Source organism: Varroa destructor, unplaced genomic scaffold (genome assembly GCF_002443255.2).
Source record: "Varroa destructor unplaced genomic scaffold, Vdes_3.0 BEIS01000005.1, whole genome shotgun sequence".
Lineage (NCBI taxonomy): Eukaryota > Metazoa > Arthropoda > Arachnida > Mesostigmata > Varroidae > Varroa > Varroa destructor.
In genome coordinates, this window is record NW_019211458.1 from 2,830,364 (window position 1) to 2,855,616 (window position 25,253).

Sequence of the window (25,253 nt, forward strand, 5' to 3'; positions counted from 1 at the left end):
GTGCCAAGCCTTCTGTTGTTGTGTAGTTTTAGGATACCATGGAATAGGTGCTGCCAGTATGAGTGCTTGCATCGTATTGACTTCCCAGTACGTTCGAAACACCCTCAGAGTCCGACCACATTAGGTACGTCAAAGGGCCTGCTACGAAAGCTGTGAAACGAGTCCGGCCTCATTCAGGATGGGGCTCCAAACAGAACGATTAACTTCACCACCATTATAGGCAACCTTCTCTTTTCCCCCTAAAACTATTGGTGTTTGCCATCATTTCTAATGGACACGCTGACACTGTCATACATTGGCTATCACGTTCTTTACCTGCTTCATGATCCTCGTGGCCCAATCTAACTGGATCTCCGAGATTTGGCATTGTAAGTAATATCCATTCTTTTGGCTTCTACCTAAATTGCTATGTCAGGAGGTTTTTCCCACGTATAGAAATGTTACCTCTGATTTTGCCGGCGCCAGTCTGAGGCCGCCGTTCCTCATCCATGTCGCCATGTTAGCCAGCGTTTGGTTTATGCAGCTGCACAGCTTCTTCGCTGTGCGCACTCGTACCGTTATTGTAAAATTGTCCGCGAACGCAATCAGATCCACCTCCCTTGGAAAGTCTAATGGTAGTCCGTCGTACGGCGGATTTAAAAGTAAGGGCCCCATGATGGTGAAAGTCGTTTCTCACTGTCCGCCTACTTAAATGGCCTGAGATCACACATATGATGTACCGGAGGACGTTGTCTTTTCAGATATTCTTCGGGTAAGCGACTTCGACATCCGAACGAACTGTTAGGAACAGATCACTCGATTGTCATTTACCTTTCGGCCTTGAAGACCGCTGATAGTGCTGAGTGCTAACCGCCGTTTCCTGAATCTATCTGAAGCCAACTGTGTAGCTTTGCAAAATATCGTAGCTTAACTTCAAGAAGCCTTTTACTAACAATCTTAGTGGGCGAATGGGACGGTGTAGATTATTACATTTAAGAAAAAGCACAACCTTTCCAGCTTTTTGAACTTGTGGTAACACTTTGTTTTGCATGGCTACTAGTCTGGAAAAAAATCTAAACTTTTAAAAAAGTATGCTAACAGCGGGAACTTTATCTGATCCTGGTCTCTTTCCTGGTGGTTATGCGTTTACCGGTTAACTTGTTTCTCTTCACAGAAGGGGTAGTTTTTTTTGCGCCTCGTAGGAAAAGCGATCAAACTTCGTATGAGTGAAGACAAGTGTGAATATTAACCTGCTTTCTCCTATTGTTGTTAGTTGTCCCCTTCTTAATATTCCTTCCAGCTGCTTTATAAGGGCTTCTAGAAAAATGTTCTTATTTTTTTTTGCAAGTATTTCCTTTTGCCACTTGTCGTTATTAATATGAATCTCTTTTCTAAGGTTTATCCTTGCGTTTATCCTACGGTCATCGATGATTTGACTCAGAAGCCGGACACTTTGGACCATTCAAGTCTTCCTTTTATTTTGTTGTGGTTGGCTTGCTCTTGCTCTATGGCATCACTCCAGCGGTATTTCGCTTGCACTGGATTTCTTCTCCTGTAATGATGGCATGCTCCTCGCAAGCGGCCTCCATTAGCCGCTGAAACAATGGTACGACATATAGCTCCCTACGTCCATATGGCAGCACCCATTTTCTTCCCTAACTAAATGTCGTAAGAGAAACTTGCCATGAGCTTACGACGGCAACCTTTTTCGAATTGTCGAAACGTGTCTGCTTACCTGGCTCAGAACAGACATAGCAAATGTGATTGGACGCAATCCTCGAGTGATTCTGTTACGGTCAAAATGGTCCTTTAGCTACCAATTCGCGGCTATCAGCGAACGTCTACCCTGTCAATTACAGAACAATTAGCGTAATCACGACCAAACGTTCAATTTATAATTTCGAATCGAACTCAGCTGGAAATTTTCGTGTTTCGAACACGGCATATGAGACTACCGACACTCCTAAAGATTTCCACAATTGCCAGCTGTCAAGGTGTAACTGACTTTGATCAAACATCCGTAGAAGAAAAAGATCGCTAATTAATTTCCTACATCAAACGTATTTCCGTTATGGCTAATCAAATTTTCTATCCATACTCGTGTATTGAGTGACATGAACTAGGACAACGTCGTGCCGTTGTTCAATACAAACCTTTTAGAAAAATTGAGGCTTTTTTTTTTCTAAGAAAGGACCTTTAAACGATTTCATGGCCAAGGTGTATGTTCATTGTGATGAGAACCTTTGAACAAGATTTTAGCGAATCTAGGGATGGCAACATTATGCCATTGACGGCCATTAATATGAGGTCTTCCGAGTGTGTAATATATTATTGCTCTGTTATGATATTGCTAGTACATGGAAATAGGACAAGCGATGCGCTGTCGTTTGCCGAAGTCTCATTTAATGGCGCCTCCAATATGCTTCACCGTCACAAGTTTATTAAGACAGAGTATGTTATATCGATCTCTCACACCGACAATATAGCTATAGAAATGCTCGGTAAATGTTTCGAGTTGTTTACGTGTGGCAGCCGCGGCGAGGGTTCCATGAGGCGGTTGGCTCCCAGTACAGAACCAAGTGTGTTTGTGATCTGATTCGACCCCAGACGACTAAGTGATGATGGCACAACGCTTCAAATCAGATTGATATACTGTTACTTCTCCTGGCGACTTACCGCTGACCTGACTTCTCGCATCAAAAAGTTATGCAAATCCCTAGACGTATTCATAGAGAGCAGTAAATTCACTCTAGGATAACGAGTTGATACCGTTCACCTAAGCTCAAGATTGGAAGCACTCATTCTCAGTTGCCAAGGTTTTCCAAGTACGTATGGTAAAACTCAAATACGTCTAAGCACTGAGTCGCGAAATGAAAATAGTTTCCAAGCCTTTGCCGTAGGCTTCTGACGACGCTTACGATCTTCGAATAATGTAATTTTAAATTTGCTTCCCTTTGTGTATTTCTAGCGCGTCCTTTTCCGCTATTAGGAATAAAACGATAGTGTCTTTCCAAACTGCCTGAGCCCGAATAGACCCGCGATTGATATCGAATATCACATTGCTCACATAAAGCAATATACTGTTCCTTTAAATTAACTATAGAACTGAAAGAACAGTTGTCGTAACTTTTGACAAAATTGCGTACACTTTTACATTTGTACCCTGCTCCAGACACCAGAGCGGCTGTAGATCGACGCAGAACCCTATTGAAAATCTCATCCAGTGCACTCACCCTGCTCCTACCGCTGCACCAATGACTGGCTGAATATGTATGACAATCCTGTTCCTCTTTGCAACAGGGTTTCCTTTAGCGGCCGATGGCACCCTGTAACGCCCCCGTCCGCCTCATCTGCTTTCAATCGGAGCGCCTGATGACACGCGATCGAAGAGTAACAGTCAAACAAAATGAACCTTTTTAGCCAAGTTCGCATTCAAAAAGCGTGTACACCTTTCCCGTAACTTAATTGGCCGCATGCTATCAATTATCCTTAAGGAATCAAAATATGTTCTCCAAAAACCACTTCTATATTTCTGCCAGGTCCTTTAAGGATGGTGAACCCTAAACGGGCCCATCGCAGCCTTGGTATACAAAAGACTATGCATAGCACATGATAATTATCACTTAGTTGCGCGGGTTTCAGTGTCCATGTTTTTCATTTAGATGAAAACTACCATAGTAGGTGCCATACTCCGCTATCTGTCGGCGGCGAGACTTCTGAATCCAAGCCAGCATGGCTTCAAAAAAAATAAGTCAGCGCGCATTTAACTATTGAAAATACGCTTACTAGACATTATCACCATGCTGTTTGGGATCTATGCAGCGTTTCCTTCGATTTTTCGTCCTCTTTACGGGAGGGGTCATAATCTACTTATGGTGTTAAAGAGTTTTAAATAAAAGGTAATATTCTGTGAGACCGCTCTCAACCGCATATTATTGACTACGCAATAACGGCGCCGCGGCTCGGTAGTTACTGCAAACCTTCCTTGAATATCTTACTTTTTTATAACTTTTCAAGATCCTATTTTTGTCTAGAACTCGCTGACACTATAATTCTATGCAAATACTCCTGTTTTTCACAGATGTGGTTCCCATTTTATTAAAATATCATCAACCTATTACAAAGTATGCTAGCCATCTTTGCCAAACGTGTAATATAGATGTACCTATGTATTTTGAAAAATTGCCGCGCTGCAAATCATCGAGTCCCTGCAGAAACAAACAGACCTAAAACATGTCGGAAATCGCAGAAGAAAAACGTACTGAATAATTTTTTTTCTGCTGAAACGAAATAGCTCACAAAGTGTTCTCTTTAGAAGCGCTCTAGAAGTAGACTTCTGAAAAGGAGAGAGAAGAATGGAATTTGGCTATTCTTAAAAACACTATGAAAATTCACTCTAAAAAAAAGATAGGAGTAGGGTGTATCTGATAATCCAGTGGTAACGTGTTCGCCTGCTGAATTTCGAAACCCGCGATCTTCAAAATCGGGCGTTGGTACACTGCGTTTCGTCTGGGAGCTGACTGAAACAATGCTTGGGGGTGGTATTAAGCGGAAAACTCGAAACATATACCAAGTTATTAAAGTCAATGAGAGTGGCTGGTCGCATCATCCGCGCGTCACGCAAACGTCATGATGCTTAACAATGTCACGTTTTTTTTCCCATAATAGCGCAGTGAATAACGTACTTACCTACTAAATTTAAGCGTATATTAAGGGTATAAATTCAAATTGGTTTCGCGCTAGGAGGCAGTCGTCGAAAACACAGCCTAAGCAGCGGACGTAAAATACGAAGAACAGATATGCTATATAATGTTAAAAAAAAATTAAATTTTTGCGAAGATTCATGTCGAATATATTGTTGTAATAATATCCGTGGAACTCAGGGTGGCCGCACTATAAGTAGCGAAGTGAATGAATATAATATAAATTGTGTTGGCATGTCGTGTACTTTACCCTGAGTACTAATAATAAAAATGATCTATAGATAAAAACAACGAAGACGGAAGCGCGCTAAGTGTTACGGATATGTCGGCGCGTTTTCTTTGGTTAGATGCTCGAATATAGGTTAATAATCGTCCGCTGACGTATTTCAATGGGGCTACTGATAACCCGTCCGTCCTGATATGATATGATATGATGGCTTCCTGTATGATAGGTTGACGGGGCTCGTGCTCTATACTGTCATGCTGTTTGGTCGTCTAGGAACTAATCGTGCGGCACCAGAAAATGATACTTTAGTCAGCAATTTGCAGCGGACGAAGCTCCCTCAATTTAAGTAGGGACCCTGAATATCAAAGCAATAGAAAGTGTAGAGAAATTAAAGAAAGAAGACCACGTCTTTTTGCCTGAGCGGAAGTCTTGTCCGGGTCTTCAAATATTCTCGCATTGATCGAGGTGGAGCTGTTTGTACGTGAATAATTAAGTTACTAATAGATACCAGGGACAACAGGCTGCCCGACTACTTTGCCTATCAGAAAAAGAAAAAAACGTTAAACAATTAAATTGTGCTGTTTATAAAATCGGCCCATCACTACTACTACGTTTATTGGAGCTATTTGATGAACCAATATCTATCATTATTATTTTTTTTTTTTCTAACTCGTCTAGTTGAAAAGGGTCAGAGAATGCGCCACTTTAAAGTGGAATGTCGGATACATCTTTGCCATTGTATTGTAAGATATAACTATTATCCTGTCTTACAACGATGACAGTATTCTGGGCGTGATGGTAATGGTATATCCAATACTCCTGATCATCCTCGCGTATTGCGGACCGGGGCAAGCTTGGATCGCAGCCGACATAAGACGTTATAAGGAAGCACAGCTGCACAGGTAATAGCGGGTTTAGTTAGATGATTATATTCACTAATATTTGCTATAATAGTTATTTTATGCGAGATGCCTCCATCAAAAGTGCAAATGTACTTGGAAACTAGTCTTAGGGGCTTCAAATAAGGACTTAGAGAAAAATATTTCAATGACTACAGGACGCAGGATCTATTTTTGCTGATATGCATAATATTAGAAAAAGTATAAAAACTGAATATGCTTGATTCGGATTAGTGAAATGTATTCATAGGCTGTATTACTCTGACGAGCCCTTTATAATAACGACATTTTTAACATCTTACGCTATTTGTAAATATGCGATGTTCGAGCATGCAGAAAGCTAGAGAAGATTTAGATCATGAATTCGTAAACAAAGGAGCTCTAGTATTATACTTGATATTTACTAGAAAATTAACCGATATGATGCTGCTCTATCATTTAAGTGAGAAGCATTTATCTTCTGCACAGGTTTCGCTTGTTCTCAGTTCTTCAATGCAATGGCCTATCCTCCATTCACACAGAGACATCCATAGATCGCTGTAAAATTAAGTTACGGATCTGTTATGATGATTTTGCTCTCGAGAGATATCTTAATTTTTATTGTTGCTACTGTAAATCATTTCTGGTCACCTGTTCACAATTTGTATGCTTCTCCCGTGTCCGCAGGAACGTTGGCTATAGCCATGTAATGATTTCCCTAAAGACAGAAGCTGTTTGTATGGTCGCTCGCCATTCTAAGGGGTTTTTTTTTCTCTTAACTCCAACTTGGACCGCAATATGGTTGGCTCTAAACAGCACTGATAGCCTTCCATTTTTCTAATGATAAAGGTTCTCAGCTAGGAGTGCTTTAGAGCTTTTGTCCTCTGGGATTTTAAGGGCACTCCTGTGGGAGCGCTCGGCCTCGTTCTTACGAAACGTCAACATGTATTCGGTGTTGTTGGCATGTGAGTGGCTTTTTCCTTCTCCTAGGAAACATAGCCTGCTGATAAGGTCGTGCTCGTAGTTTTCACGCACAAGGTAATATCCCTTCGTGTTGTTCGCCCATTTTCCCACTTTAGGAAGATAGGAAAAAGTTGTACACAACTTTTTCGCTGTGTGGATGGCTAGCGAACTACACGTTTGGTTTTTAAATTAGTTGTTGTATTCCGTCCCAACTCATCCAATCCATACATCTACTAAGGCTAAGTGATGCATTTCCCGCTACAAGTGCGTGGTAGCCAATTGCTTGGCAAACCCGCTGTGAGCTATTGAGTAGTTATATTAGAACAGATTGAGCAGGCCGTGCGATAGGTTACGTAAATTTGACTTCCAATCAGTAAATACCCGGTGTATAGAATCGAGTTTCAAATACAGGTAAAACAGAGCTTAAGTACGACTACCACCAATGTTCTCAGTTCATTACACCTTAATCCGCACTAATTTTATCACGCAGAAAATTTTGTCCCGAACGTTTTTTTCTGTTGGTTCAAAGACGCTTTGAGGAGTTCTTTGTGATCTTTTTGTTGTGCTTTATAAATGGACAAAACTGCCGTTTGCTCGCTACCTTCTTTTTCCATATTTTTGTCTATATTTCTCGATTTCTTTCAACCTAAAAATAGTGAAAGATTAGCTATGCAGCCGAAGACTACCTTACGTAATAAGAAACTGATAAAAAAACATGCTGAGGATCCGTTAATACAATTAATAATAGCAATTTAATCTTGAGTTAAATAAGTTGTAGTTACGGTAGTTTTAAAGATTTTAATTGTAATACGTAGAGAAAGGAAAAGTACAGTTCATATCTATCTATCTATGCTTTACCTTAGCTGGTTTTCTTCAAAGTCATTTAGCCCAGATTTCCATTTCTGGGTAAATGCTTTATGAAATTAGATGTCATTAATCTGAACCTGATCCGATAAGGTCTCTTTGAGCCTTAATGTGCTTGTGGTTTCTAATCTGAATGTACTCTTGTATTCCTCATTGGCACATAAGGCGAAAGGTCCATTAAGTGGACACTAGGTTTTTTTGCTTATAAATGAATGAACATTAATGATTTGCGGGTGAGGCCTTTATTTTCTATCATAATTTAATAATTCCTTTTGACAGAGCTTAGCCAGTGAAACGCGCACACTGGGTGCCTAATTTCTGGTATTAACGCGCCTCCTAAGTCATGGTGACTAGCATTTGTACCATAGTATAATGTGTACATTCCCATTGAAATAAACACGGTGGACTATCGCAACCTTTGTGATTCTTCACAATGGTTTGTTTATGTAGTTATGAAAGGTCCGCGATGATATGCAGCGAATAACTAGCTCGACGCAAAAAAAAACCTGTTTTGCCTAAGAGTGGTAGTTTCTCACTTTGGTTCTTTCTGGATGACTGATAACCTTCGGCTTTAACTCTATTCTTGATTCTCACATCGTCCATAAACTTGACCTTCGACACCCCCGAGATTAATTCGATTAAAATATAACCCCACTAAAGTGCTTTTTTGAGCGAGGTCTGAGGGTGCTATTTCTCTACGCGATCTGCCGGTGACTACGAGGGGTCCTTCCAACCATATTGCGATATCTTCAGTGACGGCACCAAGTTCAGAAGTTCCGTTAGCGCTTTCTGTTGGCGTCACATATTCCTCGGATGCAGACGCAACCTTTTGCGTCATTTTTAAGTACAATAGCGGCGAAAATTATTTTCACTTGAATATAATTTTGAAAACAATCATCTCTAAGGGCCTACAGGCATAAGTTGTTGTGCATTACGTTGATCATACTATTTCAAAGGTTTTCTTTTTGCCGCTCAAGTATTCGTTTGTTGTTAGTATTTATAGTACGTAATATTGGCAAGTTATATCTCATCTCAATTAAATTTCATAGTGTTGTGAATGAGATTAGTTCAGCAGAATGTTGCAAGTGAAAAATGTATACCTTAGATACCTTGACTTTTATCTGAAGTCAGTAACCTCTCAAAGCCGCTTAGGATATTTGTCTCTTGTCCGGTGAGGGTTCTATAACTGAGAAAACCATTTAAATTATGTATTACACCTGGGCTGGGGCTTTGTATTGGTGTGGATTCTCATACGAGAGAGAGAAACGACAATTTGTAGTCGGTAAAACTGAAAGGGGCTTGTATAATAGGTAATGCTTAAGAAAAATGAAGCGGTGTATGAAATCCATTTTGCCAAGATGCATTGAGTAAATGAGCTTATTCAAAGCTTATAGCAAAGCTAGGTAAATATGCTCAAGTCATCCTTCTGTACATAGTGAAAGTTGTTACTGACGTATTATTTAAGGGTTTTTCTATTTTCACCATACTCTCCAAACTACAGATAATTGTCTTTTCCTATCACCCACGGACGAAGATCGTAACAAGACGTTTAATAAGACGGCTTCCAGTTCTTTCTTTCTGCTTTTCGTTGGACCGTCCGAAAGTCTTTTGGCAATGTCCCACAATCGGCCATCGTCACCGGTACTATGGACTCTTGTAAGTTTGGAACTTGCCCTTCTAGCTGCGTCACTTAATGAGATAGGGAGGTCACGTCTGGCTTTTATGGCTACCCGTTTACCGTATTTCTGTGCCATCCCATGTCCGTCTAAGGCCCTCCTTGCGTTGATCTCTTTTTTTTACGGTTTATAATTGCGGTCTGCATTCATCGTTTTACTAAGTACCTGTTTTCGATCCAGCAACCCACTACGGTAGTCATATGGGGGCGGGGTGGGAATATGACTTGTGGCCATCCACATCTTGAGGTCCTCCGTTGTATGATTAATGCGTTGGACCAGGACTCAACAGCTCGCCGAAACGCTGTCTTAAGGAAACGCTATCAGATGCCACGTATCCCTTTTTAATTTAGTATGCGTTTCTTTTTGTCACCGGTACATTTTTTCTACCTATATTATCTATAACTTTGGTGCATGTACGTCACGATCGGACCACGTACGTCACTAGCGAATTCTCGGGCATAATCTGATTAATTCCTATGGCTTGACGCTGCCGCGCCTATGTTGCTGCTGAACTAGCTAATTTTATTCATTCAGATGAGCGTAAACTGCAGTATACATAAGCCGTCATGCGGCTTCAGTTGTAGCACATTGTATGTCGCTGCACAGTTGTTTCATAGGTTATCAACTGAAAAATGGGCATAGCTGCCTGAGTAACATAATAATAACCTTGAAATGGCAATTTGCCAAGTGTCACGTCTTGCCTGCAGTAGCACGATGCCTTGTTTGATTACTAGTAACTGGTGTAACTAGTAGTTACCGTTCAGATTCTTTCAAAAAAATCATCTTTACAGGGTACGTGTAGGAACGTTCAATTAACAGCCTCAACGACGTTTCGTTCAATCATATCACACAATAAATGTTGTTGGCTGATAAACTTTTCGAAAGGCGGTGGCGGCACGTGTGTCGTTTGTGTCCAGTGGTCTTTCACCAAATCGGTGTTTGTCCCGTAATTTTATTTTCCCTGAACTGTGTCTTAAGGTTTCCTTAAAAGAGAAAGGCTCTACAATGACGATGTACCTAGACCATTGACCGAAATACTGTTCCTGGTGCGGTGGCAAGGCCGTAGAAATGCTACGGCAACTACTAGGTAGCATTTCGTGCTCGGTGAAAATTTAGATTTTTACCAGTCATGTGAAATGGTTGTTTGTCTATCTCGAGGTGTGCTTCACTTTAGCTAGAACTGCTATAGCAGTTGAGGGATAATTCACATCGATTACTTGGATCGCCTACGGGTTCGTTCGGTCATGAAACGCGCGACCCTTCACGACCATTTCGCTGTCTGCATTGGTTGTAGCTTTTGAGACTTTTTTTCATTCATAAGGACTGCAGTTTGGTCCAGCATTATTTCAAAGACGGTTTCACTGTCCATGTTAAATACATAACATGATTCACAGCACAAATTGTATTCTTTCCAGTGCAGATTACGTAGACGTATTCAACTGCAGTGCAGTTGCCGTTATCTCAGACGCGACGGTTCACACCCCATGGGGTGGTGGATTGGTAAGCTTCAGTCTCATTGGCAAGCTGCTTTCCAGAATGCACTCTTTATAACGCAATCAGTATAAAAAGGTAGCTCTTTCTCTGATGGCGCTCTATTCATTGTGTTGAAAGTCAGCCTAATCCGTGCCTTTTGTGGGATCGTGGCCCGCGACTTTGTACAGAAATGCAAACAGATAGATGTAGACCAGACGGAGCTACGGGCATCGGCCCGTAGATCTATCTGCTCTCAATTATCTGGTTTACTTAAAATCAAAATAATGAGTAAATTGGACTCCAAATTGTCAGTATAAGTTTCTTTTACTACTCTTGTAAATGTAAAGTTAACCTCCAACCGTGCGCGCAAGATCTTACTCCATAACACTCTACAGCTACATACAACCTCACATTGGAATGTTATTGTAATCTCGATACCTCTCCTGCGTACATCCCGTCTTTTTTATTTATTTTTTTCCACAAGACCTACTACCCTGAAAAAGGTTATCCGTTCAAGGAATATGTACTATATTTCCAGATGATTCATACGGTTTTTTAAATTTAACCAAATTAGCATCGCGCTTCCCTATTGGAGAAAACAGTCACTCCCTGAATTCAATCAGAGATCATGATTTTTTGCTTAATACTATTCTCTCATACCGGTGACTCTTATCATTCGAATATTAACAGACAACAGCAAGCGATTACGAGGGTAGTAGTGAGCCGTCCTATGTAGGACAGAAAAAACTGTATTCGTACACTTAAAAAAAACTAATTTAATCGAATTAGACCGTTTGGACGCAAATTTTCTGAAAGGGGCATATGACTAGTGGGCGATGTGGCCAAAGTAATTCGCTCGTTGCAATATTTACCCATTTATTCTGTTCATTTATTTAATTTCTCCAGGTTTATGCTAATTTACTTATCTAGAAAAGTTTCTCTATTAACTCGCGATTATATCTATACGAGTGAGTTTAAGTGGTTTCATTTCATAGAAACTTACTTCTTCCTACTTCGGTACCTTCTTCTGTTTGTATTTACTTAGCAGCTTTTGTTCGTTGATCAGTAATTCAATTTTTTAGCACGTAATATTATTGTGTAGTATCTATTTTGCTTGCAGATACTCAAGTGTCATATACCCGTGAAAAATCTTTATATGATTATATGATGATATATATGACAAGATATGGACGCAAAACGGGATCTTAACCTTGACGTGGATATAATACTTCTCATAATCTCGACGTCTTACAAAATAAGATCAATATTTAAGAAAAAATCAGCTAGAAAAATCAGCCGAACTTGCTGGGAAAAACAAAAAACGATAGAAATTTCCTAGATTCATCTTTGTTTTCTTATTTGTTGTAGATATTGCATATTGCATCCATTTTCTTGTAGTCATCTTTTGAGATTTTCTGTTGTCCAATGAAATTCGCTCATGTTTTAGTCACACCGCTTTAAGAAGTTCGTTTAAAAGTGTAACATTTTAGTAAATAAAATCTATGTTTAAGGTAGTAACAATATAAAATGGCATAAGAGAATCAATTTGTATTAAACAGAATGCTATATATATCTAGCACATCCTGGACCTGCTATATACTTGTGTAGTACAGATCTGAAAAATGAAAAACCTAACCACTTTCCACAATTAAAATGAAAGGAATACCAGCAACTTCCTGCAAGTTAATTAACTTATAATAATAAATAATACGTAAGAACGTAATTATTCTTCGATGGAGTTTCAGGGTCTTTTAACGCTATTGTTACAGCATCGTGGACCAAATAGTAGCCGCAGGAAGGGCTGTACCAACAGTGTGTTTTGCCTACCAGACTCACGAGGTCGTTGTGCCGATTTACGCGAATTTACGAAACCGTCATTTGTATGAAATGCTCCGTGCTACTCTATTATGCATGGCTGTACTATTTACGATCTATTCCACCACTGGAATTCTCGGATGCATTACCTTTGGCGCCGCCGTTCGACCGGACGTCATACAAAACTTTGATGCGAATTCACCATACGTTCTTGCAGGTTAGTTATAGTTTATAATTTTCCTTAGATGCTTTGAACCTATAAACTAAATTACTACATTCCTAAGTGGTAAGGCATTACTAAGGTTGCATGTAAGTGGCACTGTAGTAGCTTACGTGGAAAATATAAATCGCGTTTTGCTGTGCTTATTCACAACTGAGTCTCTCCCTGTTTAATGCTTCCCTTCCGACAAACCGCCGCGCGTCCGCCGATTAACTAATATGACTAGGACGTTCCGCCCAGGACACTCGCAAACAAAAAAAGCACTAGTCAAATTCACTTTTATGCTTATGGTATACAGCGGGTCTGCTGTCTGACACGATTCTGGTGGGCATAACTGAGTTTCTGGATTAGTAAGGAACTTTGGCTGTCACTGGAAATGAAGAAACATTTTACAGAAAGTTTTTGCAGAACTTATGGGAACGAATTGCGAATAAATCAGCACAAATAATCTTTTTTTTTTTTCAAAAAAGGTAAATTCTATGTATTTATTCGTTCATTCGTGCTCATATTCATGCGTTCAAAAAAACACACCATCCGAAAGGCCCAAACCCAATTTAACAGGATCGCGCTTTTCCTCTAGTCTTACACATTGCTATGAAAACTTGTTGCCAGATCTAAGATGTATCCAAGCCGTTATATGACCTTCTTAAAGTTGGTAAAAATTTTTTTGGTAGGACAGATTCTAGGAACCATTCTGCAATATCATACTTTGATGCCATTTGAAACAAGTATTCTAGCAACAGACATTTGTTCTATTGGTGTATCGGCGATTTTCTTCTACCAGGAATGTAAAATAAAGATACAGTTTTGGCGGAAGTTAGAAGATGTTAAAAGTTAAGAGAAAAAAGTTGAAAGATGCATGGTGTACCTTTACGGAAGGTGTTTTATACTCATCGCTGATAATCAGGCGCCGATATGTATTTCTGAAACCAATAAGAGCACCTCCGCAAACGTAGGCCGTTTTCGATATAATATTACTTATAGGTCATCAAAAGAAAAAAGTCATGTGAACGCTCTGGATATCCAGTCCAGGCCAAGATGATATTTAAAATTTATCACAAAACTTTTAGTGTAAGTGCGGAACCAACCTAGTGATCATGGAAGCGTAAATTCGGCAAAAATTATGTTTGCTAGAAAACTGGGTGATCACTCAATTGTAGTGCAAAAAAGTTAAATGTTGCAGGACTAGTAGCTTCAGGATAAGCAAGCTAAAAAAAATGTTAACTTCCACTTAATCTGCTCAAGGAAAATTCGGCAAGATTCTAAGCAGGAAACTGGATAACCAGAAATTGGGTGCACAGTATTAATAATAGATACCTAAGATCCTTTCTCTCTCAATACAATATATATATATATATATATATATATATGTATATACATACGTCGAATATTTTATTTATTTGGCCATTAGCGAAGAGTTATTCTAATTATCCACATTAATTATCACACTATGATAACCGTTTCTGGGCGCCCTGTCCTGGAAAACGCGAGTGTGAATATTTTACTGTTGATAGTAACTCGGATTTTTGTTTATTGATTTGATCGTCAGGTATTGTTGTCTTAATAATAAAAATGGTGTTCACGTATCCCCTACTTGTTGTGTGCGGCCGAGGAGTGCTGGAACGTGTTGAATTAGCTAGGTTTAAGCAACGTGATTGCACCAGCAGGGATTGGAGCGTGTATACACATTATATAATCACCCTCGTATGGTTCGCTACGAGCCTGATGCTTGCTACAACTATATACAACCTTACCAAAGTCATCGACTGGATAGGAGGTCTAGCCTGCGCCAATATCTTTATTTTTCCAGGTAGGCCTTTGGATTGTCAACTAAGAGATGACAGGATGGCATGTGGAACATAGGTTTTTTTTGACTGATAACGGTAATTTAACACAACACAGAATTTTTTGCTATAGAGCGGCTAAGAAAAAATTATTAATGATACTATAGATGATAATCATAATTAGATAGCAAAAGTATTTAGATCAAATAAGGAATAATCGCGCTATTAGGGGGAATTTAAAACGATGAGATTTTTAATAGACTAAGAAAAAGTTTATACCAGCCCTCCTTTTTGACAATAACTGTTAAAAATATTGTAGACTGAGTCCTTTATATATATTTTCCTGTTTTATACATTAATCAACAGAGAGGCAAATAGGTATTCGCACATACCCTCTGCAATTACGTCAGTGACGTTAATGACAACTATAGCGTTCTACACAAGGAAAAGGGCCACAAATATGAATGAGCGAACATGTCACATCACGTATTTCTGCAATTTCCTATTTCAAAAGGCTACGTTTATGATTGCCTTCTAATGCACTTACAAAGTGTTGTTGATGTTAAAAAAAAGTTGAAACAAAACTTACTTGAAGTATATTGCTTTCACTTCCAATTTGTCAGTACCAAATTAAATTGAATTGTACGATCCTAGAGATTACGGTTCATAAATGGACAGTAAAGGTGGCGTGCTTACAGGAGACTCATAATCTAACAAGCGTTTGTAGCTTCAATAGCCCATAATTGCCGTAAAGTTTTTTTCATGATAACTTGAATATTATACCTGTTCTTAATGAAACGTTATGGTGAGAAGGTGGACCAAAAGATAAGGTTTAACTTTACCCAAGCAACGTGACTTAGCTGTATATACTCTAAACATGTATCCGTTCATATTTATACTGTAATCTTTAATCTAATTCAACTATGCTTATACCACCTTATCTTTAACCCTTTTATAATATCAAAGAGGGTTGAATTTTTCCCAAAGTTCTGATCATCTAGCGAAGATCGCCTGGCATTCACATCGCGTCAGTTTCCCTGTAATGATGGAAGAATTGTTTTAACGTTCCAAAAGGAAGGAAGGAAGGTTTTCCTATAGTTCTGTTCACATGTCGGCTGCACCGATCTTTTAATCGTGCCAAGCGCGAGCCGTTCCTTGCAAATGTCTACGAGCCCAGCACACAAAGCATTCTGATGGCCGTTCCCATTCGTTGGCGAGCCGCTCGCTTTTCAATTCACGGTTTGGGCTTGCTTCCGTCGAGTTTTACTGGGCAACTACCAATTATGTAACTATCCATACGATTATTTTTATATTTTTGACCATATCATCGACTGTCTTGGGGCTGCAACCAAAATGAAGCGCACCAGTTTCGTCTTATCGTGGGCCGCGAGAAACGAATGCTTCATAGCGACCTACTGTGGCATTACATAGCCGTAAGTATATTATTATTCAAATTTATGCTAAAATACTTGATGTCCTACATCACACGTTCCTGATAGACTGATTTGTCCAGAGAAGGACCCCCATAGCGACAAAACAGTGTAATAATGACGGTTGTTGCAACATCGACGGATGTCGAGGTTAATAATCGGTTGTCCCGTAAGTTTATATTGGATTTTAGAATTATCTACATTTTGGCGCCCCGAAAGAGGAAAACAGCGGTTATTTACCATTTTTTGAGTATTGTATACTGGCTTTTGGTGCCGTGTTCAATCCAATTGCATGTTTCAGTTGAATTATATGTGGGGTCGGTACGACTCCTCTCCTGGTCTCCCCTAACATAAAGGTCTAAATGGAACTTACAGAGATGCTTTTTGGCTGTCTTTTCGTCTTTTTTTTTCACGATTGCTTGCGTCCTTTTCATATATAACACACGCATTGTTCTTTTGGCTCGTCACTTGAATCACAAACATAATACACTTTATGAGAACGATGTCACGTTCCAATTCCCCTTCTATTTGTGAGCTCAGCTGTGCAGGATTATGACCTAACGCATCGGTATATTGTATCACTCTGCCGGGGTGCTTGAATTTAAACTGGAGTTCCGCTACTAACCGACCGACTCTCACACTCGTACTGCGCATCAGTAAGGTTCTAGTGTAAACTATTGTCCCGAGTAGAAGTGGCGGAGGGCGTTCTCATCTATGCAATCGTCAAATGTTGTAATTTGGTCGAGTGGTAATTTTCCTTTAATACAGACAATTGCGACGCCTGGCTGATAGTGCGTAATAGTATCGTTTGCCTCTTATCTGTTCCGCTGATACCGCAGCCAAGACGAGACTATTTGCATTTGTATCGAGTTCTCTTGTTCGCTTTATTTTCAACTTTATTTGCACTAAATCACTTAGCAAGCGTTCTCGCAGCTGCTTCCATACCTACTTATACTGCACTAACTAATCGAGTTTCATGCACCTCCTTCACGCAAAGGAATCCTTTCATCTACAAAAGAACTCTGACAAACTTTCGCACATCTGCAGCGCTCTTCAACGCCGGGTACTAATGGTAGTAACCGGCCCCGAGGAGTTCATACCTTGCATAGAGGAAGCCCATTGGCTTCATTGAGATTCGGTGGACTCAAATGCTATTAGAATCAGCTAAATATTTACAAGTTACCAGTTCACCTGAGGTGTAGCTTGCCATAATAAAAATATCCATAAACGCGTTACACAGTTCTGTGAATGCAGCTCTCTGTTCAACTATAAGGACAAGATCTGCATACGCAGACCGCGACGGAATCACTATTCCAGACTTTCCGACCTTTGTAATGCCTCTTTCACAAATGTCAACCTCATTTCATCGTACTAATTCCTCGGTGTCAAACTCAGCTAGCTTCATTCGCTTTGGGTTAAATACCGATGCCCCATATCCTCCTGTACGTATTTGCAACGACGCAGAGCTAACCACTTCAACCTGCCTTTCCTCTTTAGTTGGATTGTGTAGTTATTCGTTTAGTTGGATTGGATATTTGCGCCCAACACAATAAAACAATCGCCGCCGATAAATTAACCTAGCTTAATTACCGCCTCGTCCCTAATTACCCTTGCCACAGCTTACAGCCAACAGTATATCCTTCCAGTACAGCTCTCCCGTAGCCGGTTAACCGGTAAATGACCACAACTTGTCTTCCACTATTACAGAATCATCCTTAACCTCGTTCATTTTGACTACTACAACACACAGGTCATGGCGGTAGGACACGCCGTCCTTAGCGCGCAACAATGTAGCGGTAGACTGCTTAGGCAACGAAGTTCTGGGCTTTCTTCGCTATACTGTAGATTTTTTCAAACAGCATCATTCAACACAGATGATTGAATGAAACCATTTATTGTCACCCAGTCACATCACACGCTCGCCTACATACTGACACTACTGCCGACCCTTATGAGGTTTGTGAGGCTTGTTCTATTGCTTTCCTGTATCAGTATAATGACACCTGCCTCCGGGTTCGTCACTGGGTGGTCTTTTCTGTTGATGGCCACTATGTTGGCCTGTTCGATCTGACATGATCCATTTAGTAGTGATGCGGTCGCACACACTTGGATGCATTGTCAGGCCATTCCGCCGGAATGGCCTTCATCAGAATGGCATCAGAACCAAACTGCTATCGAAGCATTGCGGCCAGACTTCCGTGGCCTCGCACTGTGTGGACGCCTTGCAGACTAGCTTTGCACCAGCCCCGTTTCTGTGTGCACCAGCCCGAGGTTCCGTTCGTTAAATTACACTGCACGTGGGCCTACTGAACCAGTCACAGCATCGTCTTATCAATTGCGACTGCTGTTCAGTATCGAGCTGTAGTTTGACAGTTATGAACACAGTATGATTTTTTGCGTCGCTCACGCCGATCTCCCGGCCTAGGGTTTATGTCCTGCGTACATATGTGCACGAAGCATCTCGCTGCGCCGAAGCATACATGTGGAGCAGCTCCTAAATTGAGCTCCTAATTTTGCAAACTAAAACTGCATCCTTGCACTTCGAATAACTCTGGCTCATTGCGCCCTTTTTAGAAGGCTCGACTGAAGCTCAAGCGGAAGGATAATCTTCCAGATAATCTGGTGTTTCTGTACGTTCGCACCTAGTACTGCCCATCTTCCTACGAAGGTTTTCTTTGGTCTAGGACTAATGGTCGATCCGATTTCAATGAGGCCACCTTCGTGATTAAATCGTGAGTCGCGTAGGCGTTCTTAGGTATTATTACCAAGCAACATTTTTTTAGTTCCTAATCTTCGGACTAGTGTTTATGTACCAGGATGTATAAAGGTAAACAGAACACATACTTTGCCTTACTTACTCAACAATTGCTTCAAATTTACTCTAGCTTAGTATTAACTAATTAGCATTAATTAATTAATAATTAGCACGTACATTAGCTAACTGATTAGTGATTGTCCCGAAAATTCTAATAGAAGCACACTTCTCATACAAATATCATGGCCACCGCTAACAGTAACAAGACTGCCAGCCATAGAAGTCAGGGCAATCAATTAAGCAGATTCAGTTACTCTTTTACATCGTCAAAGGAAGCTGGGAACATCGACCTTCTGATAGACGCTCTGATAGCAGCGTCTCGATGATAGAAAAAATTAGTGGTCCGCATGCCGTGACGGCAACAAAAGCCGATTTTTGAAACCGCTGAGATTCGCTAAATAGTTAAAAGATGAGGTTTTGACAACCCAGGTACTCGATTACGCACGACACACAACTGATGCTTTGTACAACATTTTCATAGCGTTATCTCATTTTTACGAACACAGCAACAGAAGCCCTCGATTTTCACTGAATAGCTGCAAACTTATGCTGGCTATCAGTTCCATTAAACTGTCCATTTCTGGCTCATTAACCAGCGTAGTAACTTCAAGGGCTGGCGAATTGAATACATTATTGGTCAAGGAATCTTCAGTGTAAACTCACCACCCTAAACATCTGGGAAGTACTACCTAGCTCCACAGATTAGGCACAATGATGCCGCGAAGCAGGGCACGTCATTTGCTTACTAAGTAGTTCATAGGTCGATTGAGCCTACTGACTAACGCTGATAAGAACAAACATTTCAGCACAAAACTCTCCGAACCCTCGTTCCCTTACGACTTTACTGATCGAAAGCGTTTCGAATAATGACTTATCTATGCCACTGCCTTTAGGAATTGTAGCTTCATGAGATTCGTTGTTGGTCTGCAACGAGCAGCAGAAGCCGCAGAAAATAAAGTGTTGCCGGCTGCTTTGCTGAATGAAATTTGACGAGGTCCTTCTCTAAAGCACCCTTTGATCATCTACAGTCACGATGGCTACACGGCACGACTATATAATAATCGAGTTGTTTTGTGTAGTTAACTGTGAATAAACAGCGTCCTTTTTACTTTTTCAAACAATTCTTTAGTTAGGTGCATCTAACTTACAGAATGCTAATTTTTACGCTACGCATTAATAAGTCATACTATTGGATCACTGCCATTGACTACGCATTGCGACCTTTAATGGGCTATATAGTACACATCTTAATTTATAATCACTGTACATTTCTGGCGACCTGCAGCACAAACTGATGAAGCACAGACAGGTCTGCTTAGTCGGCGGTAGTGAACACTTCACTAGAGCAAATCAGTTTAGCCAAGCTTTAAAAAAAGTTCAGACAACAAGGAGTTGGGACCCCAACAGGAGTTGGGGTCAGACAGCATGTTACCTGACTGATGGCGTTAAGTGGCGTGAATTCTGAACCTTTCCAAGTTATAAACCGATATCAGGAATAATCTTTCGGAGCCACGTATACGTAAAACACTGCGGGGGAAAATTGCAGCCCAGGTACTGCTAGGTCAACTTGCTATCTCCAGGGTCCAAATAAGCGACGTAATTAACCGGCCTCCGTGTAATTAGAACTCTAGGAAACTGATACAAGGGTCAACTTTTTTTTTGCAGAGGAGCTGCTAAAGCGTATTAAATAGCGACAAATTAACAACGGACCCGAGAAAGTGAAAGCAACAGTACGTTGAAGCGATTTAGGACCAAAAAATCGGAGCGAGATACCTCTTTTGTCCTACGCTATTTTCAATTATAGATACGTCACTTTGAGCCAACGTGAACACCAAATATACCTATTAACCCACCCGATGCAAAAATGGCTGACACTTAAAAGCTATTGTTGTCTAAATTTTTAGTGATTGGTTAACGATAGCGTACGGTTCAACGGCGATCTGACAGATTTAAATCTATGAACTTGCCAAAAAGAATTGACCGGTATTTGTTGCTTGAGTGTTAATAGTATTATGCGTTGGTATGAATAAGTGACAGGCACCTACCGGATCACGTGGATGAGCTTCCTTTCTATGCCAGACAGGCTTTTTCTTAACTGGAATCTCTGATAGCTTCGACTATGGTGTTTAAAGAGCCTTGTTCGTGCTTAAGGAAAGTTGAAACTTTTCCGTGCTTAATTGTCTCTAGTTCTTGTATTTATTCATTCTACTAGCTTCCTACTCGTTTCATTCGTTCTCGACAAACTTTTTTGAGGTCATGTTAAAAGCTCCCGAGAAAATCACTCCCACCTTCCTGTGTTCCGAGCGTTTTTGAGGATTAGTTCATCAGTACATTTCTGCACGCTTTCTCTTTGTTAATTTTGGGTCTCTACTGAGGACAAGCTCCTAAGTTTGTTGCGTGTCCTCTTCCTTCATTTCCGCAAGCATTTCTGTTTGTGCATACCCTTGGAATGTGACCCGGAGCTCAAATTTGTGATGCCGCCCTTTAAACATCCTCCTTATCTTAGCAATTCCTAGCTTGATGGCCTATATTGGTATTTAAAGATGCGGGAATGCACAACATAGGATACCACACGTAAAAGCAAACACTACTACAAATGTTAAGACCATCGACAGGTAGCAGACTACGGCACAATTGTGGAAAGAAAAAAAAATGCTTAGAATTTGCAATATTGGGAAGCTAAACGTTTCCCTAATTTGAGTCGCGCAGAGCATCACTAACATGCAAGGTACTAAACCGGGGCCTTTTGACAAGGTCTACCGCCAATAATTTTACACTAGAGACTGACTTAAAGTTCGTCTCAGACGTTCGCGATTCATTTCGACGCGCATTTGAGATGGTTTTGTTACGGATTTCGAGACCTCGCCACAACAAGAAAATATCTGAACTGAATGATTCAGTGATATTTGAAGATGTCCTTGATGCCATTGAGGTCAGCTTGCCGAGCTATAACTATTTAGCGCAAACTGAATCTCTGTATTCCACAATCGACACGGTGAAGGCGCGCGCGACAGGAAAAAGGCTTAAACAAAAAAAAAAACTCAGCAAGTTCATACAACATCGTATTAGCGCGTAGCTGTTTCTTAGGGAGTGTTAATTAATTTTAAAATTGCTTGACAATGCACTGTGAATCTAAATAAAATACTGACTTTATTTCAGGTATGTGCCTGGTAGGAATATCGACTAATAGCAAGGAGTTCCGCATTCAAAGGCCCGTTTTGAACCTTCTCGTAGGAATAGTACTTGTTCTAATAGGTAAATATTTCCAATACTCGTCAGTGTTTATAGCATTAGATAAATCAGAAAATGATGTCTGGTCTCGTAATGTTATTGGCGCCATTATTGTCGGTTGTCTGGAATTATTCAATTTAAATTTCGCTTTACCAACAATATTTAGGTCTGGCGTAGAGGACGTAATTTAGCTAACATTTGAAAGTTTCCATAATTAAATGTTACCCATTTAATTCATTAGTGGTCGAAAAATATACGAATGAAGAATACGGTGGATACAAGAAACTGCCTAACGAAAGTCCTAGTAATGACCTTGCGTGATGCCGTTCTCGTGAAAAAAAAAAAAGATCTTTCGTCTTTTCTGTTGGATAGCGTAGTTGACTCGATGCAACTGGACCACAACAAAGAGATTTGTCAGCTTCTGCTAGTGTTATGAGTGGAAAGTTCCATCGAATTAGCTAAGATCCAGTTTTTAATAAATGGCCATACCGTTTTCGGCTTCGTATTGATGTAGGCTTAGAAAAATTTCGTATTGGATTCGGTCATTATGGTTGCGTCTTCCTCATCGACCGTGGATGATCGAGTGAACTGGGCTGTAGGTTCAAGATGCTGTGCACTACATTACTTATTCATAACTAAAACTGAGTAGTCTTTTCAATAATCATAAAGCAGAACTATAATCGATAGGGCACAATATGTCGGGCACGTCGGTAGCTTATCAACCCCAGCAATTTTTTGAAATGAAGTAAATGTGTGAAGTGCCTATTTTTTGTCAGGCACAGAGGCGGGAGATGGATAGTTGATTCATCGCCCAACGCGATGACAATAGGCTTATGGATTTCTCTGAACAGGCGCAATTAGCATAACGGCAGCTGTCGGCAGTTGGTCGAATGCTGTTCGAAAACTTTAACGTAAGCCTAGTTACCTCTTCTTGCTTTTACTTGAAGGACAGCGAGCCTGAATATTGCTCAGAACCGTAAATTTTCGTTACTGGTGACAAACCGTGGAATATAGAGTCGTTTTTCGTGAATTACGTTAGCTATTAGTTTTTTTTTTCTCTCTATTAAGCATCTTATAGTAAACAGTTTGACCTACGAACTTTCATTAATTCGTATAGGCATCGGTTTATCAACGATGGTATTCGCTAAGCAGTTATATGAAGAGGACGATGAACTAGAAGTCTTGCTGTGCAACCCTGCGGTATAGAACTATCCGCTGTCTTGAAGCTCTTCGTTGGTGACCTAAAGTGTCTTAGCATGTTCCTTGAGTTTTACTGAAATTTAAATATCATAAAATTATATAAAAAAAAGTTTCCAAGAAGTGGGTTGAAGTTGGATACACCATAATTACGAAGAAAGATCATGATATACGTAATTATTCCTTGTGCCGTTGCGCTACGCGGACAGTTCATTATGACTGATGCACTATTCTTTCTTTGATGCTTATTTAATAAATAAACAATTGCATATTTATTGCTTATTGAGTTTACTTCTTGCCTATTAGAGAAATTCGTGAAAAACCTAATAATAAAAATAACTATCTATTGATAAAAAAAAAAAAACATTTATCTGCGATATGATAAGTGGACATGAAATATTATTTTTAGTGTAACATTTTTACACCACTTTTAATATATTATTTTCGGTCCAATTAAAACGTTGGTTAAATAGCCAAAGTTACTTGACCATCGTTTTCAAATAATCCGCAATACTGAATGGCTTTGTACTCCTGTTTATTAAAAAAAAAAAAAAAAAAAAAAACTAACATTTATGTGAAAACATAAGGAAAAACATGTACAGGGTAATAATGTACACGAGGCTTAAGTCCGTGTCTTCTAACGCGGAGCTCCTGCATTGCATTATGGCTTAGGCGAACGAACCTCTAGCTAGCAAAAGCGGCACTCGCGATTTGAGGCCCCGCTAACAACAAATGTTACAAGATATGTGTAATTAAATAAAATAGCAAAATTTCATATACAATTAAAGCCCTCAATATTTAGCAATTATTTCGAAAATATTTACCGCAGCTAAAAATAAGGATACAAATAGGACCTTCTGTATGAGTAAGTCTAAAGCTGAGATTTGCTAAGCTCGGGCAGATATTCAGCTTGAGTTGCTGGCTCGGGCATACGGAAAACAAATTTTATCTATGCATTCATTTGTCAACCCTTAGATAGCTGGTGTTCTCTTACCCAAATCAACCCCGTAGCATTACCATATTGGATTGATTTTTTTTTCTAATCGGTGCAGTCTCGCCCTAGAAAGGCGGTGCGGAAAATAGGGCCTATTTCAACTAGATTTCAACTATTTTGATTGATTTTCCATGTATACAAGCAACGCCGCAGCGCCATTTAAGAACACCACAGCAGCGACAAATATCTGCATTGATATATTGTCAAATGTATGATATTATTCACCTATCCAACACATATTTTATGATAGAACTGCGAAAGGAGTACGGCAAGCCCCTCAGCATGACCTGCCCAAGTAGTTCTCTAGGCATGGATCAATAAAGCTTTGCTTCCGAGTCTAACCTCTTGTAGGCTAGACTCCGGCTTTTATAGCCGGACGCCTCCTCAAGTCCTACGAAATAGGAGGGCTTTTATATTCCTCACCAGGCGCGCAGCCTGCAGACACTCTCGATGATAACTGCTTGCTACAATCCGACCGCGATGATTTGACGAAGTCAGAGGAGGATCACAAGGCGGACAATCACCCGTTAGCTCATCCATGTGCAGAGAATCCACCCAGTCACAATCCGATTAAGACCCTTATGATGCCTTCCGGTTGTTAATCAACGTCTTGCTTAAGAAAAACGGAAATCTGAAAAGTGTTAATCCAACAGACGAGTGTTACCAAAAAAGGTGAAAATGTAAATTTTATCTGCATGGAAACTAAGCTCAAATTTTGTGACAATTTTCCTTTGGAGTTAACGCGCCCTGCAGAACTAACATGCCCGTTGCTCATGCATTTCATGCGATGACCTCATTTTGCATAAATGGGAAGTGGCGTTCTGTTTAGGGAACGCACAGTCCTTGCTTAATTATACACTAAGTTGTCTATCATCAAATACGTCCGTTAGCATCAGCACATGGTGAGCCAGATGTTGTTGAAGGTTGCCGGCACCGTGCCGCATCGTTCTGCTTTACCGAGATAACTAGGCCGTGTCCAATCCACACGCAGCCGGACTCCTTCCG

At 40.2% G+C, this 25,253-nt stretch overlaps 1 protein-coding gene across 13 annotated transcripts in view; it reads left to right on the forward strand.

Moving 5' to 3' along the window:
- The window catches only part of LOC111251756 (sodium-coupled neutral amino acid transporter 7-like), a 33,099-nt gene extending 9,563 nt beyond the window's left edge, over positions 1-23,536 (forward strand). For 8 of the 13 annotated variants that reach the window (XM_086989171.1, XM_086989170.1, XM_022808698.2 and 5 more), the window contains 5 exons: positions 5,691-5,810; positions 12,532-12,794; positions 14,347-14,607; positions 21,986-22,081; positions 23,175-23,536. In XM_086989171.1, the coding sequence (XP_086845297.1) occupies positions 5,691-5,810; positions 12,532-12,794; positions 14,347-14,607; positions 21,986-22,081; positions 23,175-23,263 (829 nt within the window). In that variant the 3' untranslated portion in view covers positions 23,264-23,536. Of the gene's footprint in view, positions 1-5,690; positions 5,811-12,531; positions 12,795-14,346; positions 14,608-21,985; positions 22,082-22,571; positions 22,653-23,174 lie in introns of all 13 variants that reach the window. The other 5 variants (XM_022808700.2, XM_086989172.1, XM_022808708.2 and 2 more) reach the window with 5 other exon arrangements.
- The last annotated feature ends 1,717 nt before the right edge of the window (positions 23,537-25,253 follow it).